This window comes from Lytechinus variegatus, chromosome 3 (genome assembly GCF_018143015.1).
Source record: "Lytechinus variegatus isolate NC3 chromosome 3, Lvar_3.0, whole genome shotgun sequence".
NCBI classification, from domain to species: domain Eukaryota; kingdom Metazoa; phylum Echinodermata; class Echinoidea; order Temnopleuroida; family Toxopneustidae; genus Lytechinus; species Lytechinus variegatus.
In genome coordinates, this window is record NC_054742.1 from 19,600,421 (window position 1) to 19,616,085 (window position 15,665).

At 34.0% G+C, this 15,665-nt stretch overlaps 1 protein-coding gene across 3 annotated transcripts in view; it reads right to left on the reverse strand.

Moving 5' to 3' along the window:
• Positions 1–15,665, reverse strand: part of LOC121410429 — a 78,012-nt gene that overhangs the window by 35,519 nt on the left and 26,828 nt on the right. Inside the window, exon 1 of one of the 3 annotated variants that reach the window (XM_041602517.1) lies at positions 2,568–3,033. The exons of the other annotated variants lie outside the window; for them this stretch is intronic. Coding sequence (XP_041458451.1) covers positions 2,568–2,615 — 48 coding nt within the window. The 5' untranslated portion in view covers positions 2,616–3,033. Of the gene's footprint in view, positions 1–2,567; positions 3,034–15,665 lie in introns of those variants that run through there. 3 annotated transcript variants of the gene reach the window in all.

A 15,665-nucleotide genomic window follows, 5' to 3' on the forward strand; every position in this document is an offset into this window, starting at 1 on the left:
ATATTCTGTTTGCTATACAAAGATAAAACCAGAATATAACCCTTTTGTCAGCTGACTGCAACCTTTCTACAGCTTTAAAATGACCATCACCACACACAGCTTTCCTTTTAAGAAGGTGGAGTCCTTTACCCTAAATATACCCAGTGATGGCTGATTTGCAGAGCTTTACTGTTAATGCCCCTTGACTTAGATTCCTGCTTAGATTCTTCTATGTTTTAAAGATCTTTACATTGATTCCTTCTTCTTAAGAGTCCCTCATCTTAAAAGGGTCCCCCTTGCCTCTAATCTTACTAGATCGGGTCTGTCTGCATGTCCTTCCTTCCTCCCCCTCCTCCTCCTTTAACATCAAATTTAATTCATTGACTACCAAGATTTCTTGTTGCATATCACTAATAGTAATCTTTACAACATTGCTTATAAACCTGAAAATTAATTCATCTGCACCAATGACACATTTGATTCATTACATCATTTTTTTTTTAGAATTTATTTACAGATGGCATCTTATTGAATATCATGAATACTTTAGCATTAGATACACTTCGTCACACGCACCACGAACCGTCCTCTCTGCGCACTTCGATGCGAAAGTTAATTTTGCAGAAAACTCATTTAAAGAAAAGCTTTTTTTAAAACCAGCAATAAGTGCACCTACAAGGAGAGCAAATTATTTACCGGTGTCTTTGTTCGATAGTTCAGGTTCCAAACTTTCATCCCGTATCTTTACATTTTCTTGAAGTGAATTATTGACGCCACAGTGGGCATCGTAACAGAGAGGACGGTTCGTGGTGAAATCGCGAGGCGCGATAGCGCACTGTATCTGTGCAGAGAGGATGGTTCGTGGTGCGTGCGACGAATTTATTAAAGCTATGAACTTGGTCTGTTTATTGTGGCATACATACAACATACGCGCTGCATGCAAACAAGAGTGGCTTTACTTGAAGTTTTACCTGGAGTCTTGGTGCACGCATACAATGGATCTAAAATTGAACGGTTTATGACGTCATTGTAAATGGGGTAAATGATTGATATCAAACAACCAATTAAATGACAAAGATCTATCTAGGTGTCATATATATTATACTGGATTACAAATTAATTTCTAAGATGGAAAAAGGGTTAAAAACACAAGCCTGATCAAAAGGGTTTATTTTAGAGATAGCTATTTATAGAAATTTCATTTTGCTTGTTAAGTTGGTGTTGAGAATAATAACAATTTCATATGATCTTTTGCGTTCATTAACTGATACTAGTAATGCTCTTATACATATCATATGAGCACAGTAGCTATGATTAGTTTCTACAGTATAATGGATCTGTATGATGTAGGGCCCTACTGGGTATTGGGAAAAAATGAAAATATTGGGAAGGCATCTTAACACCTATATCCATTGTTGATCCACAAGAATATTTAACAGTCAGAATATAATTATACATAGCTACAAAGAAACAGATCAATCTGATGGAGATTGAGACATAGACGATTTATTGAAGAAAGGATACAGAGACAAGAGGAATAGGTTGAGTGAAAGGTAGGTCACAGAGAACACAAGTGTGTGACAAAGTTTAAACCGGCTTCCGAAAACTACAAGGAAGGATTTTCAAAGATTGTCGCAACTCACATGATTTTGATGCATAAACCACATCAACTCTCTAGCCCAGTTTATTAAGATCCTAGGGATAAAATCTCTGATAAAAGCTTCACATGATCCTCACAAGAGCATGTACCTACAAGGGGTATTCCCAATCCCATTTTTGAAAAATTACTTTTTGTCTATTTTTGAAGTTTAATTCTTTGATTTATAAATTTAGGTACATGACAGACTAATATAATGATTAATAATTACAAACATACCTTCTTATTGGCTATATCATGTTCACTGTAATACAGTTGATAGATTCAACCACATATCTCAGACTCACCATTTAATATTGATATTTTACTGCAACAAATATTTCTATCCTAATCTCTTAATCTATGAATTAATGAATAAAGGAAGTGAAACGAGCTTGGTGGATGATTCTTTGGTTAATAATCAGTCTGAGAAATACATCACAAACAATTCTCTTGACAGGTCCACTTAAAATATTTTATATCTAGATGAGGAACACGAATGTCTATCAGGTAGGAAAAAGGGAAAAAAGAAGTTGACCAATTTTTAATGAAGAAATGATATCAACACTTTATAGAAAACATTGATTGAATTGAAATGATTTGTATGCCAATTTAAAAAAAAGCAAATAAAATACACCTTAAGTCTATCATTTACAATGAAGAAAAAAGAAAAAAAAACATTTTGAGAAAATTGGCCATACACATACTTAAACATATATTTGTTTAAGGTCGATAATAAAAATCCTTCTGAAACTTATTGTAATAGTATTAAATAATTCCATAGAAAATCAGAGTTTCAACTGATATATCAAATTATACATTTAGTTGAAATCCAATATCAATACTATTTCAACACTTTCATTTTCAGAAAAACCTGTCGTATCCCCAAAATAACTAAAACGTTCATGATAAGCATTCTTTAATTTCATAGAAACATGTCAAACAAACCTACCTTTAGATTTCCCTGAGCGGGGGGTAGATACATATCTAAAAATACCATTATTTGAAGTAAAAACAATAGATATCAGCATAAAATATCACAAATCAAGAAGAAGAACGCTAAGAAGTGCACAATTCATCTGTCACTGAATGTCCTGGAAGTCGTTTGATATGATTTCAAATGATTGTACATATAAGCCTTTATGAATCCAAGTATATCCCACTGTACAAACTGGCAATAATTGACCAGCCTTATTGTTCATTAAACAAAGTTCTCTTGGAGCACATTATCCCAAAGTCTGAAATAGAAAAGTGATGTCTGAAGAAACAAAAATCACATTCCACGGCAAGGGAATGCATGCAAATCTGAGGTGTATGATGTCATCACCATCACACATTGGCATACTCTAACTGGCTACTGAATGACAATGATACAAACTCATGGGGGTAAATATGGTAGTGTGTCCCTATGAGTGAGTATGTGGGGGTGAATGCGTGAGTGTGCCTAAGTAGGCAATGACAAGTTTTGTGTATCTACCATGTGTGCATGCAGACTTCTGTATTGAGCAATATTAAGTTCTTGAAAGAGTTTTGCTGTAGTTCAGTGAATAGTTGACAAAGTAGAGTGGGTGGGTGTGGGTGTGTGAGAAAGGGTGGAACCTCTGCAAAATATTATGAGTAAACCTAAGAAGAATTGTTATTGATCTTTCATTCTGTTTTTTTTTAAATAATACTTAAAAACAAACTTTGTTCAGTTTCTTTAAAAACAAAGTTCCTAGAAACATCTTATGTGATAATTGAGTAATTCCTGTAGAATGATTCAACACTCTAGTAAATAGTTAAGTCACAGTAGAATATCTTTGAACTGTTATAAGTGTCGTTAGAATTTTAAAATATATATATATATTCAATTATTATGACGGTAGTTTTTGCTACAGAAGATTCCGGGTGTGAAGTACAAATTGAAACAAACCACCACTTACCCTTCATAAAAACATGTTTATACAAACCTTTTCTCCAATTCTTACATTACTAAATTCACTTTTGAAACACTCTTCTTACACTCAAAACTATAACATTTTTAAGTTTACAGTCTTTTTAAAAACGCATCTCAAAACAGAGTACTCTATTCCAACCTTCTAACTCCTGGCTATTATGTGGGTTTATTTAATGAAAATCATATTCCTCAGGCACTTAAATCAAGAGAGCAAATCTGCATATTAAAAGTTGAAAAAAAAAAATGTTATAAAAACATTCAAAATTCAGTTTTATATTTTACATGTGCATGGACATGAGTAAAATATCAAACCCAAAATAAAGATACGTCTTATGAACTTGGGGCTCTATGTATTCATCTGTCTTGTCCCATTTATCAATCACCCCATGAATCTCTATAAATACAGATCATCTTGTTTACTACTGCATAAGACTCATTCTCTTGATCTTGTTCTAATTCAATTCATAAGGAACAATTTCCCCTTATCCTGTCCCACATATTTACCCCCTTCCCCCTATTTTGCTTCATGTTAATCTGATCATGTCTTTACTTTGTTGCTGTTATCTCAATTATGAGCAGAATAAGTTTTAATCAGTTTTCAAAACAAACTTTTTTATTTCAACATGCAGAAGGAAGGATGCTGAACCTTATAGTTAATTCCCTTATGTACATAACCATCTAAGTCTTCAACTTAACAGCAAGTACACCAAACTAATATCACTACAACAAACAAATTTGTTAATGCCAACATAGAATAAAAGATAACAAATGCTTGAAAGACTGTGTCTTTGAAATGAAGTTTATGCAAGGAAACTTGTTATATACCCTTCTATTGCTCTCTATAGTGTGTTACTATCAGAGATGAAACACTTGATCTGATTTTGAAAGTAGGATGTAATTAATGAATCTGTTAGTGGCACTGTTAGTAGCCATTTCCTGGACTCTAGAAGGTATAGCGCCCATGAACATAAGGCAAAGCTCCTTCCTTTTCTTAAGTAACCACCTCTGTTATCCATGAAGGTAGCACTCATGGACATGAGGCAAAGCTTCTTCTGTTTCTTAAGTAATAGCCTTTGTTATCCATGAAGGTAGCACTCATGGACATGACGCAAAGCTTCTTCTGTTTCTTAAGTAATTGCCTCTGTTATCCCTGAAGGTAGCAATCATGGACATGAGGCAAGGCTTCTTCTGTTTCTTAAGTAACCACCTTTGTTATCCCTGAAGGTAGCACCCATGAATATAAGACAAAGCTTCTTCCATTTCTAAAATAACCACCTCTGTTATTCATGAAGGTAGCACTCATGGACATGAGGCAAAGATTCTTCTGTTTATTAAGTAATTGCCTCTGTTATCCATGAAGGTAGCTCTCATGGACATGAGGCATAAATTCTTCTGTTTCTTAAGTAATTGCCTCTGTTATCTTTGAAGGTAATACTATGAACATGAGGTAAAACTTTTTCTATTTCTTAGGTAATCATCTCTGTAAATACTTGAAGGTAGTCCCCCATGAATATGAGGTAAAGCTTCTTCTTTTCAATGTTCATTTATCCATGGCTTGCATTATAACTGTCAGTGTGCGTGTGTTTGAACAGACAGTAACACCTGTAGGAGAACATTGATTATTTCCCAGTGTTACACAAAGATGTTGGATTACATTGGATTAGGTTGGATTGGTTTACGATTAATTGATTACATCAATCAACTTATTGACCAATATTGTTTTTTATGTTCTGTACTTGGTTTGGATATTTATTTTTTCCCAGTCCTTTTTAGTATAATGTCTTTATGTTTCTATGGTGCCCTCCTTACAGCTATGCTTTCAGAGCTGGAACCTCCATTATATTTCTTATTGTACTAAGAATTGTCCATTAAATACAATTGCTCAATTAATCTCTGAGTCATGGCAATCACACTAAATAATTCATCCAAAGCAGGAAATTGTCTTTCATACATGATGGGCTTGCAACCCTTTTTTTTCAATTTTGGATTGTTTCATTTCAGCTAAAGTTTTTTAATTTCATTGAGATACTTGTAAGGAGGCGGCTATACACTTACTGATTAAATTGGACACGATTAAAAAACACACAAGTTTAAAGAAAAAAAACCCAAATACTAACAATTCTGTTTGTCTCCTCTGCAATCATAATTCTATCTATGGTAATTACACATATCTAGTGGTGTAAACATGAGTTAAATGCATCATGACCCACTCTAGACCACATCTAAGAGGTGGCAACATCAAAGTTTCTAACAGTTTCTATGTTAGTTACACACATCCGGCTTCCCTCTTAACGGCCCCAACCCTGGCTTCCCATCTGCTTTCCCTTCTAGAACTCTATCACCATCTCTTATGACCCACCTACAAACTTTCTGACAACACTCATCAAATCCAAACCAAATTTCAAACCTGTTCAGACTATAGTCAATAAAAATAAAGATTTGAAAAAAAAAGAAAATAAAAAGAATCATAAAGCATTAACAGAATCAGTAATCACTCACATATAGCAGGTCTGTCCAATCAGTGAAATAACATATTAATTAAATTGAATCTTATAAGGAACATGTCCGAAGTAAACCAAATACTAATATTTGTTTGCTCTAATACAGCTCCATTCATTTTTTTTAACAATAAAATTTCATCAAATAGCATGTATTTGTGTACAGAGGTGTTGTACTTCCATTATGATGTATTTACTCCTGATTAAAAGCATATTACGTGTTTTGTACCAAGGATTCTGAAAGTCTCAACATGACACTTCTCTTTCACAATAGGATTGATAAAGCAGAGTGATGCAGGGATGTGATGAAAATGGCACTCTCTTCACTTCATCCGGAAATGATTTCCTGTAGTACAATAATAGCAACTGCAGCATTTCAGATATTTAAAAAAATACTTACAACGGGGGCCCCTGGATATGAATGGATAGGTTTTATGATTTATAATACTTTTTTTCAAAAATACTGCTTACTCTCAATGCATTGATACATGAGAACAATAGTTTCCTTTAACTTAAGATATATTAGTTTGATTATTTGATAGGCAAAATCATTACTTTTTTTCATGGATCAACCTTTTCAAAATTTCTTTATCAAATAAGTTTATATTTCATATTTATATTATCATTTTCTAGTCTATTTTACCTACACTGACACATATATAGAAGAGAATATAAATGAGAGTATAGAATAGGACAATGTACATATATTCTCATTACTTACAGAGGTGAATACACATGTACCTGTTTATAATGTTGATAATGAATCATTAACACAGAGGAAAACCGTTTAAATGTTGTCTACCAACCTATTGACACCTGTTAATATCTCAATAGACATTACTCAAACACTGAATAATTACACAGGTGGTAACTTTGAATAGAGAATAGACCCTCAATCAAACAGCACAGGTAACTTTGAATCAAATATAACCCAAAAAATACACACAGGTGGTAACTTTGAATAAAATATACTAGTAGACCTCACCCAAACACAGGTGGTAACTTTGAATCACATACTGCTTGATCCCCTCCCCACACACACAGGTGGTAACTTTGAATTACAAAGAGACCCCCTCCCCAGACAGTTGTTAACTCCAAAATACATATGACCCCACCCCCTTCCCTCCACCCAAAGATCCCAATTTACACACTTTTTTAAGGATTTTTTTTCATTTGGGAGGTATGTTGTATAAAAATTGAGATAATCAGACATTTTCATACCAATTTATCTTGAAGAAACAAGAGAAAGATAAAATTCAATATCATTTAAAGGTTATGAGTTGTGGTATGAATCACACACATATGTCAAGGAACATAAACGTGTGGCTTTGTGCAAAACCCACATACAAGAATCCTTGTTTATATTTTACATATTAGCCATTTCTTACAAAAAAACATTGCTCAAACAAATGTTACATTCAATTTGTGTTTGTAACAGATGATCTACAATCAGTTTAATTGTGTAGTCATTTTTGTTTGGTTTGTCAAAGATGATAACTCAACAAATAAAATCCATCAACAATTTGAAAACATAATATGCAGACATAACATATGTATCTAATCCTATATTGCATATTCTGTAATCAGATGGAAAATAGTTATTAGTTCAAACTTAATTTGTGTGTGTTAAGCATCGATTGTTTTTAAGTACTTCATATCTTCTATTGATCAAGGTTTATGCACCTAACCCAATCAAAGACATTTATGTACATATTCTGAAAGTCATACAACTTTTCACTACCACGGTCTTTTGTGCCATCTATCATACGTCTATACTGGTTAGATGATATTGGAATATAGATTTTTCTTGACAAGAAATCACTGATCATCAATAACATTCATGTTGCCTGCCTTTGGGTTGTGTATTTCACCTTCTCCTTTTCCTTGCCCCCAAGAGTTCTTTAACTCCACTTCCATTTTAATCTCCATCTGTCACTTCCATTAAGTATCAAGACTTGAAGAAAGACCACAAAAGGACTCACTCTAAAAATACCCTTCACTGTTAAGCCTTTATGCCACTTAATCATTGTATATAACTTATTTTATAAGAAAAATCAATATAGAATAAACTCATTCTATGTTTTTTTTATCTCTGGCAGCTTTAATCAAAAGATTGAATGTTTCTGTCATACTTTTTGCCAAATAGGATTAGCATGTAAAACAAATCATGGGTAAACGTTTAGAAGTGACTATCTAGGAATTTTAAACAGTATGCTTATACGTCATTTTTCAGAGCAGAGGACTCAATATTACCAATGACTATTTTCTCAGTAACTCTGCTTCCATGGATTTAAATGACAGATTTCCATGTTTTCTTTGCATTTGTGCTTGTCTCTTCCATTAACTACCAAGCATGGAAGAGACAGCTCAGGAAATGTTTTGTTCCTTCAATCTTCACTGAACACACTGTATGTATCATGTAGGCTGTTCTTGACCTTGAGAGGTAGACAGAACTGTTTCACATTACAAGAAAACAACAAACATGTTATCAAGTGACAATAAAGATGTTTCCTATATGCTTTTCACATTGCATTTCCTTAGCCCCTGACTATCCTTATAAACCCCATACTATCTTTTTTTGGATTCACACTGTCTTTCTTAACCCCATACTATCAGCTTAGCCGGGCTTAGCCGGGGTTAACGTCTTCACCCCGATCTCACAGCTCATGAATATTGATGATTTTACCATACAGTGTGATTAACGTGCAATTTCGAATTCTGTGATTGGTTATTGCCTAGCCCCACTTTTCCTTAGCCCGGTTTCGTTTCACACTACATCTCTTAGCACCACAATTGTGGTACACCACAATAAGCCGGCTAACCCTGCTTTTTTGCAGGGCCAGATAGTACCGTACTATTTACCGTGCTAGCCCACTTTGCTAAAACGTAGTGTGAAAACGAAGTGGGCAAAGCTTAACCCCGGGAAATTGGTGGGGCTAAGGCCCCCCCTTAGCCCCACCAATTTCCTGGGGTTAAGGAAAAAAGTACAGTCTGAAAAGCATACTAGAGTCAATGGGATATTTTATTGCCTGCTTACTAAAAAGAAAGAGAAATCTAGATTTAAACTTGCACCTAGCAATTACCAGTTTCAACAAGTTTTCTTTTTTCATGATTTAGCTAGCCTACACTGACAAATTGAAGTAAGGAACAGAAGAGTTGGAGAGTTGGAATTCATTGAAAAAAGGGCATCAGAATTATTTCTGTGATAAAATTTTGACATACATCAATTTTTTTTTCTGGGATGCACTGTAACAAAAAAAAACACAAAAAATATTGTTACAATTGCCATGACACAAGGAATGTTTTTGTTGAAGATACATAAAGGACCTGTACGCATATTCCATAAACAATATATATGGCATCATAAATTGAGTAAAGATCCACTCTTCGACCACTCAGTGGGCATGTTTACTAGTAATGATGCACTTTTAACTCTCACATCTTTTTTTCCCCCTAAAATAATATCTATTAAACAAACACAAATTGCTCAACTCAGATAATGGATATAAGAATTTGAAAACTTGGTCAATGGTTAAGATTATGAGCTGACGTCTTCATGGGGGAAGCAGGAGTCATTCCTTGAATTAAGGCAGGATTCCGGCCTTTCTAATGACTGGGATTAAATGATTTTATGGGATACTTGTGTGACCATCACTGCTTACTTGGAGGGAAGGAAGTGTTCAAGATGCATATAAGATAGTTCTAACATCTACATAGTTCTGAAGAGCAAACTAAATCTTAGAAAATCTCTTTCTAAATACATCTCAAAATCATTATTCATACCTTCTCCATCTTTTACACAATTTGTGAATAGAAAATACTGAAAGGAGTTCCGCTGAATTGGTTGACAAGGGGAGATGACGTGATTCAGTGTCACTACCTAATTATTAACACTTATAAAATAGCCCAGATACAAATATGACAATATCACTAACATATTTTTTTTTTACAAAATTAGCGATAGATGTTTTATTCAAATATATCAAGTAACAAATCATATATCCATATTATTGACTAAAAATGAAAGAACCATTTTTTAAATAAAAAATGTATCATTAGAAAAGGCACCAAATACCCTATCTCTTTTATCCATTCAAATACTGGTGTTGAGTGGTAATTGTATTGATTAATTTTGCTTGCATACAACTCATATTTTTTGTGTCGTACAAAGTATGGATTTTTCTTTCTCATCTAAATGTTCTCCTACTGATGTGAATTTCAATATATAGATAGGTCATTGCATCTGAATATTTTTGTATATTCATTGATCATCTATTACTGTATCACATTGTTTATGTTTGTGGGTTTGGAAATGGGATACCAGGGTGCAATGGCACAGGGATTTATCCCATATCCAAGAGTGATCTATATGATAGATCTACCTATTCAGTAGACCATAATTCAACCAAATCAAAAATACCTTGATGTATTTTTTTTCACATTCTGAGCTTGTGAGTTGAGTATCTCTCCTATCAGGTGTGCCTCATACAACCTTCACCTTTCTGTCTAAATAAAGGGATTTCCTTTTTCTGTCAAAGTCACACGCCATCATCTCAGCCCATCGAACTCGCTTTCACACTTGAGGAATAGCTCTAAAATTGCTTTTTATTCTATTACCTAAATGTCAACCATTACAGTCATAATTTGGGCAATCAGAAGGGTAGATCCTCACTATCAAAGGGATGTCCAAGTAGCAAATTTCACAGCAATCATGATCAGTAAAACAAATTTAAAATATCCTCCTACATTCAGTCTATTAATGATGTGTGTCCCCTATTATCAGTTGTTTTTAAAACATTTTCTCCACAAACCATTGTAAGAATTATGTTTAAACTTGTTAGAAATGTAAATTCCAAAATGCTGAATTTGCCCTAAAAGAATCTTGATGACTGTTATGAACTTTTTGCAGATACAAACATTGATTTAATGAAAGGATAACGTCTAAAATATATATGATATTTTACTGTGACAAGAATCACCACAGTATAAGATGGCAATGCTTTCTCCCATTTTGATTTAATAACCCCTTCTTATGACCCTTATTGATATAGTTTTTAGTTGACTTTTTTAAAATCTAAAAATATGCAGCTCCACCCTAGGAAGTTTTAGGGAGGGGTGCTGATTGATGTTTTTACGAAGGTGAGGGATATTTGAAGAAGGTAAAGATCATTGTTCTCAGTGTCGATTCTCTCTTTTAAGTTATTATCGAGTACACACTCATCTCATTACACAAAAGGATAGCATATAATTCTTATTAACAGTTTTTGTGCTTTTTGTTTTTTCTACCCATAGAATACACCTTTTACTGAGAGATAAATGTTTTACAAGTTGCCATAAATCAATTAATCAGAACTGTAGACCAATCAAAGTGATTGTAAAATAATCAACAAAAAAAAAGATGCATTGCAGAGTTTATTAATGCATAGGCATTTGATCTATCTTGACCTTTTTTTCTAATGACATAAAAGTTTAGAAATTAAATCAGGTCTTATATGTGACAGAAGGATAGACAGAGGTAAATAAGATTATAAAGGAATGCTAGTTCTATTGATATATATCCAATGAATTCAAGAGAGAGAGAGAGGGGGGGGGGTAGGGGGGCTAGCATGTCACATTTCCTGACACATACCTGATGAGCAGTGATAAGTGTAAGGAAGGGGGTATACAGGAACCAGGCTAGGGAGCATGAACAGGGGCATTACAAGGGCACTGCTATACCACTGACCTAATGACGTTAATCTCAGAAAATAGAATGACCCCTCTTTCTTTGTCTAAAAGACCAGGGCTCTGTAACACAAAGGTTTGCGATGAATTGCAAGTATGAAAGAACCGCACCGATTGGTTCCCGATCAGTATTTTAAACAGAGCGCGCGTGCAACGACAATCTTGATTGGTCATTGGTATTTAGCGATTGATTGCAATCCTTTGTGTTACGGAGCCCAGGATGGGAGGGAAATACACAGAAATATTCAATTACTATAGAAACTAAGAACATGGTCAATCAACAGCAACCACTGCAAAAAACATGCTGGAATTAATAGTCTAAAATTAGAGCCCCAATCAGGTTTGAGGAAAGTAAGGTGATTAAAAGAATGGTCAACTATATGGAAATGATTGTACCATGTTATATAACAAGTTGACAGGGTAGTGTTAAGTACAGTCTATTTCAAATTATTTTTGGTTTACCAAACTAGTTAACCCAATGAATGGCAATGAGAGATCCAATTAACTACTTCTTTCAAAATATTGCATGAAAGTCACTCAATAGTGTTTCTATCAATTAACTAATAACATAAGGGAAGTATCACTCAATAAACTGAAACGTAATTACTAATTTACACCCAATAAAACCACTGTTAATAGTTACAATATGTAATGAATTACTGCCAATTGATGACTATAGATGGCGTTTGCAACAAATAGAGAAATTACCTATTGAGGAAGACAGGCAATACTGCTGGTAACTGGCATTCAGAATCTGACCAGCTGAAGATTACTAAACATTTAACTCTTATTTGATGTAAAGTTTTATATAATTGATACTTCAAGATAATAATGTTGATCAGGTCATAAACATATCAAACTAAATAAATGACACTTGATATTAAATTGAAGTTGTGAAAACTATAAGCAGTTCAGTAGGTCACTGAAATAATGTAATTAATGTTGCATTGATGCTTTGACTCAATGTACCATTTTCCCAAGACTGTTCAATACATGCCTAGGTCACATCTGACCTACACTGACCCTACCCTATAGCATCTTCCATGAAAAGGTCTCTTCACGGAGACAAGCAACAAGAGTAGGGATATCCTATGATTTCACAGACTCCCTTTGGATATAGTAACCATGATGTGGGAGGGGGGGTCAAATATCATACAGAGATCATGAGTCCAATTTAACAGTCTGAGGATCACAAGCAGCCTCCTATATCAATATTCATTTCAAATGTATTGCATTGTGATTCATTGCTTTGATATAAAACTATGGCATGTTTAAAAAAGGGTTATATTTCAAGATTCTGAGTCATATTCATGTTACTGTTTACATGTATTTCCTGATTTGTTCACATACTTTATGTGTAATACCTCTGGGTACAGCTGTTGGCAGCTTGACTAAATTCAGTCCAATAACTCACAAGACAAAAGAACAAAAGAATTTCCTACAGACACAAAGGGTTAATTGAATATCGTCTATTTTGGTTCCAGATTCATCAACTAGGCTAAATTAAGGAAATGGCAGATGTCATAAAATCATTTTTCATCACTAGCCTTTCAAATAACATTTTCTGGCTGAATTTGAATTCCTATCAAAAGAAATGGGGTCCATTTGGCATATGCCAAGGTTCTATATGAAAACAGAAAAATATGTTCACCTGCTAAGTATGAAATGTACAGAAGACTATGACAAGGAAATTATAAGGTGGCAATATGTCTAGAGGGAAGAATAATCATACACTGATAGATCCTTGAACAGGGATTATTCTAAGATGGAAAACAACACACAACGTTTCAAAAGAATTCAAATGACTATGTACTAATGTATCATACTTCAATTATGAATCTAGGGGACAAAACAAGATGTTATCTATTTTCAACAGACAGTACTCCAAAGTAAAAGATGCAAAGTCATTGTGAAAAGTAAATTTATTTTTTTCATCACAACTTCACAGCAACAATACCTATGTAATCTTTCAGAGGCCAATTTAGCGGATTCACTCACAGTATAGTGTGCAGTGAACTTTGGGGTTGACATCACATGCAGGCGCTGCCCGCGCGCAGTGCTAGTGTGCTGTAATGAGACTGTGATGCTTCCAAAATTAAAACCATAAGGCAAGAATTGACTAAAAACATTCTAAATTTTGCAAAGAAATATGCAGGCAAATTTGTCTCCCGCCTCCTCCATATGCAAGCCAGTTGAGCTACATCAGCCAGCACTGGACAATCCCATGCATGCATTCGCTATAGTACTAGCGCATGCAACAGATGTCATCGTTTTCCCATGAGGCATTGCAAATTTTGGCCTGTCCGCTGCGACTGATAGATGGCGCACCATATCATGAATTCACCAAATTAATACACTTGTAGGGATGTTCAAACATCATCTGGTAGAACATCTGACAGCCAGATGGACTGCCCTACAGCACTTTACACCGAGAATCTCATTAAGAAACTTTGACTTCCTTGATGAGATAATACCAAACAGACCACAAGAACAAGAAGCACTAATAGAAATGTATCACTCTCATTACACTCAATGTGGGATGCCTTTCACAGACAAGAAAACTCCCTCTATTGGCAACAACTTATAATCCCTCTCAAAAATTAGTTTCGTTCTGATCTCAGAAAGTGATGGAAAGTTTTACTCCCATTATCTATCCCTTGATACAAATAAATGACTTTCTAGTTAATATTGATCACTAAATCAAAATATGTTCACATCATCTAAATCTGTCACATTTAAAGAGTTCAAGAAAAATAAAATTTCTCTCTGTTAAGAGTGAAATAGAAATTGTAAAAGAATCTGGGGGGGGGCACTTCTATTTATGAGTGGATACCATGCGCGACCATGAGGTCTCAAAATGCAACCTAAACAAGTATATTCCATATTCTGAAAATGCACCCCTTAACAACTATTGGAAACAAAATGATACTCTTGGCAACTATTCCCTGAATTGAACCCTTAAACAAGTACAGCGATATTTTAATTGTTGTCACAGACGTCGTTGTCGGTTTTACCTTTACCTACATCATTGGGCTTAATATGGCCCCACCTCCCGCAAATCGTACTCTAAACACATAGTGTTTACTGTTGGGGCAAAAAGTACATCCTTTATAAAAAAATTATAGTCTTGATTTTTATACCCTTGCAAATTTGACCCTAAACACTAAGCTTTCCTAACAAAGTAGATACCCTTTTTTCACTACTTTAGTGTTTTTGACACCCTTAGTATATTACGTGCCCTATCTTGAAAAGAGAGAACAGGTGACTTTATAGAAATCAATGGCATGAAAGCCAGACATTTTTATCATTTAATGATCGAAAAGGAGAAAAGGGACCTCCATTGTATTCATTTTTGGAATAATTTCTTTAGCTTGCCTCTTGAATTCAATTGGAAACGATTATTAGAGTTTAAACTTGATTTTATAAACGACAACAGGATTAAACAGTTTAATTTTAAATTAATTCATAGAATACTACCAAGTAAAGACAACCTTTGCAATTGGAAAATTAAAAATGATATTTTATGTAATATTTGTAAAGTTCCAGAAAACAGTATTCATCTTCTTTTTACCTGTCAAGTGGTAACAGTTTTTTTGAAAATTGTTTCTAAATTAATAAATGCTTTGTTCGATGTTAAGATTGTTTTGAACGGAAAAAATAATTGTAATAGGTCATGAAATAGAAAAAACAGAAATAAATTTGGTTAATCTTATTATAAATTTTTCACAATTTGTAATTTATAGAAATTATATTAGAAAATGTTTTGAAAACGACAAACATAAGACTCATGCCTTTTATCTTTTTAAAGATCTAAAGGCAGAAATTCGAAATTATTTGATACGAAAATGTAATCAGAAGAGACTTGATATAAAGCAAGTCTCAAAGTTTCTTT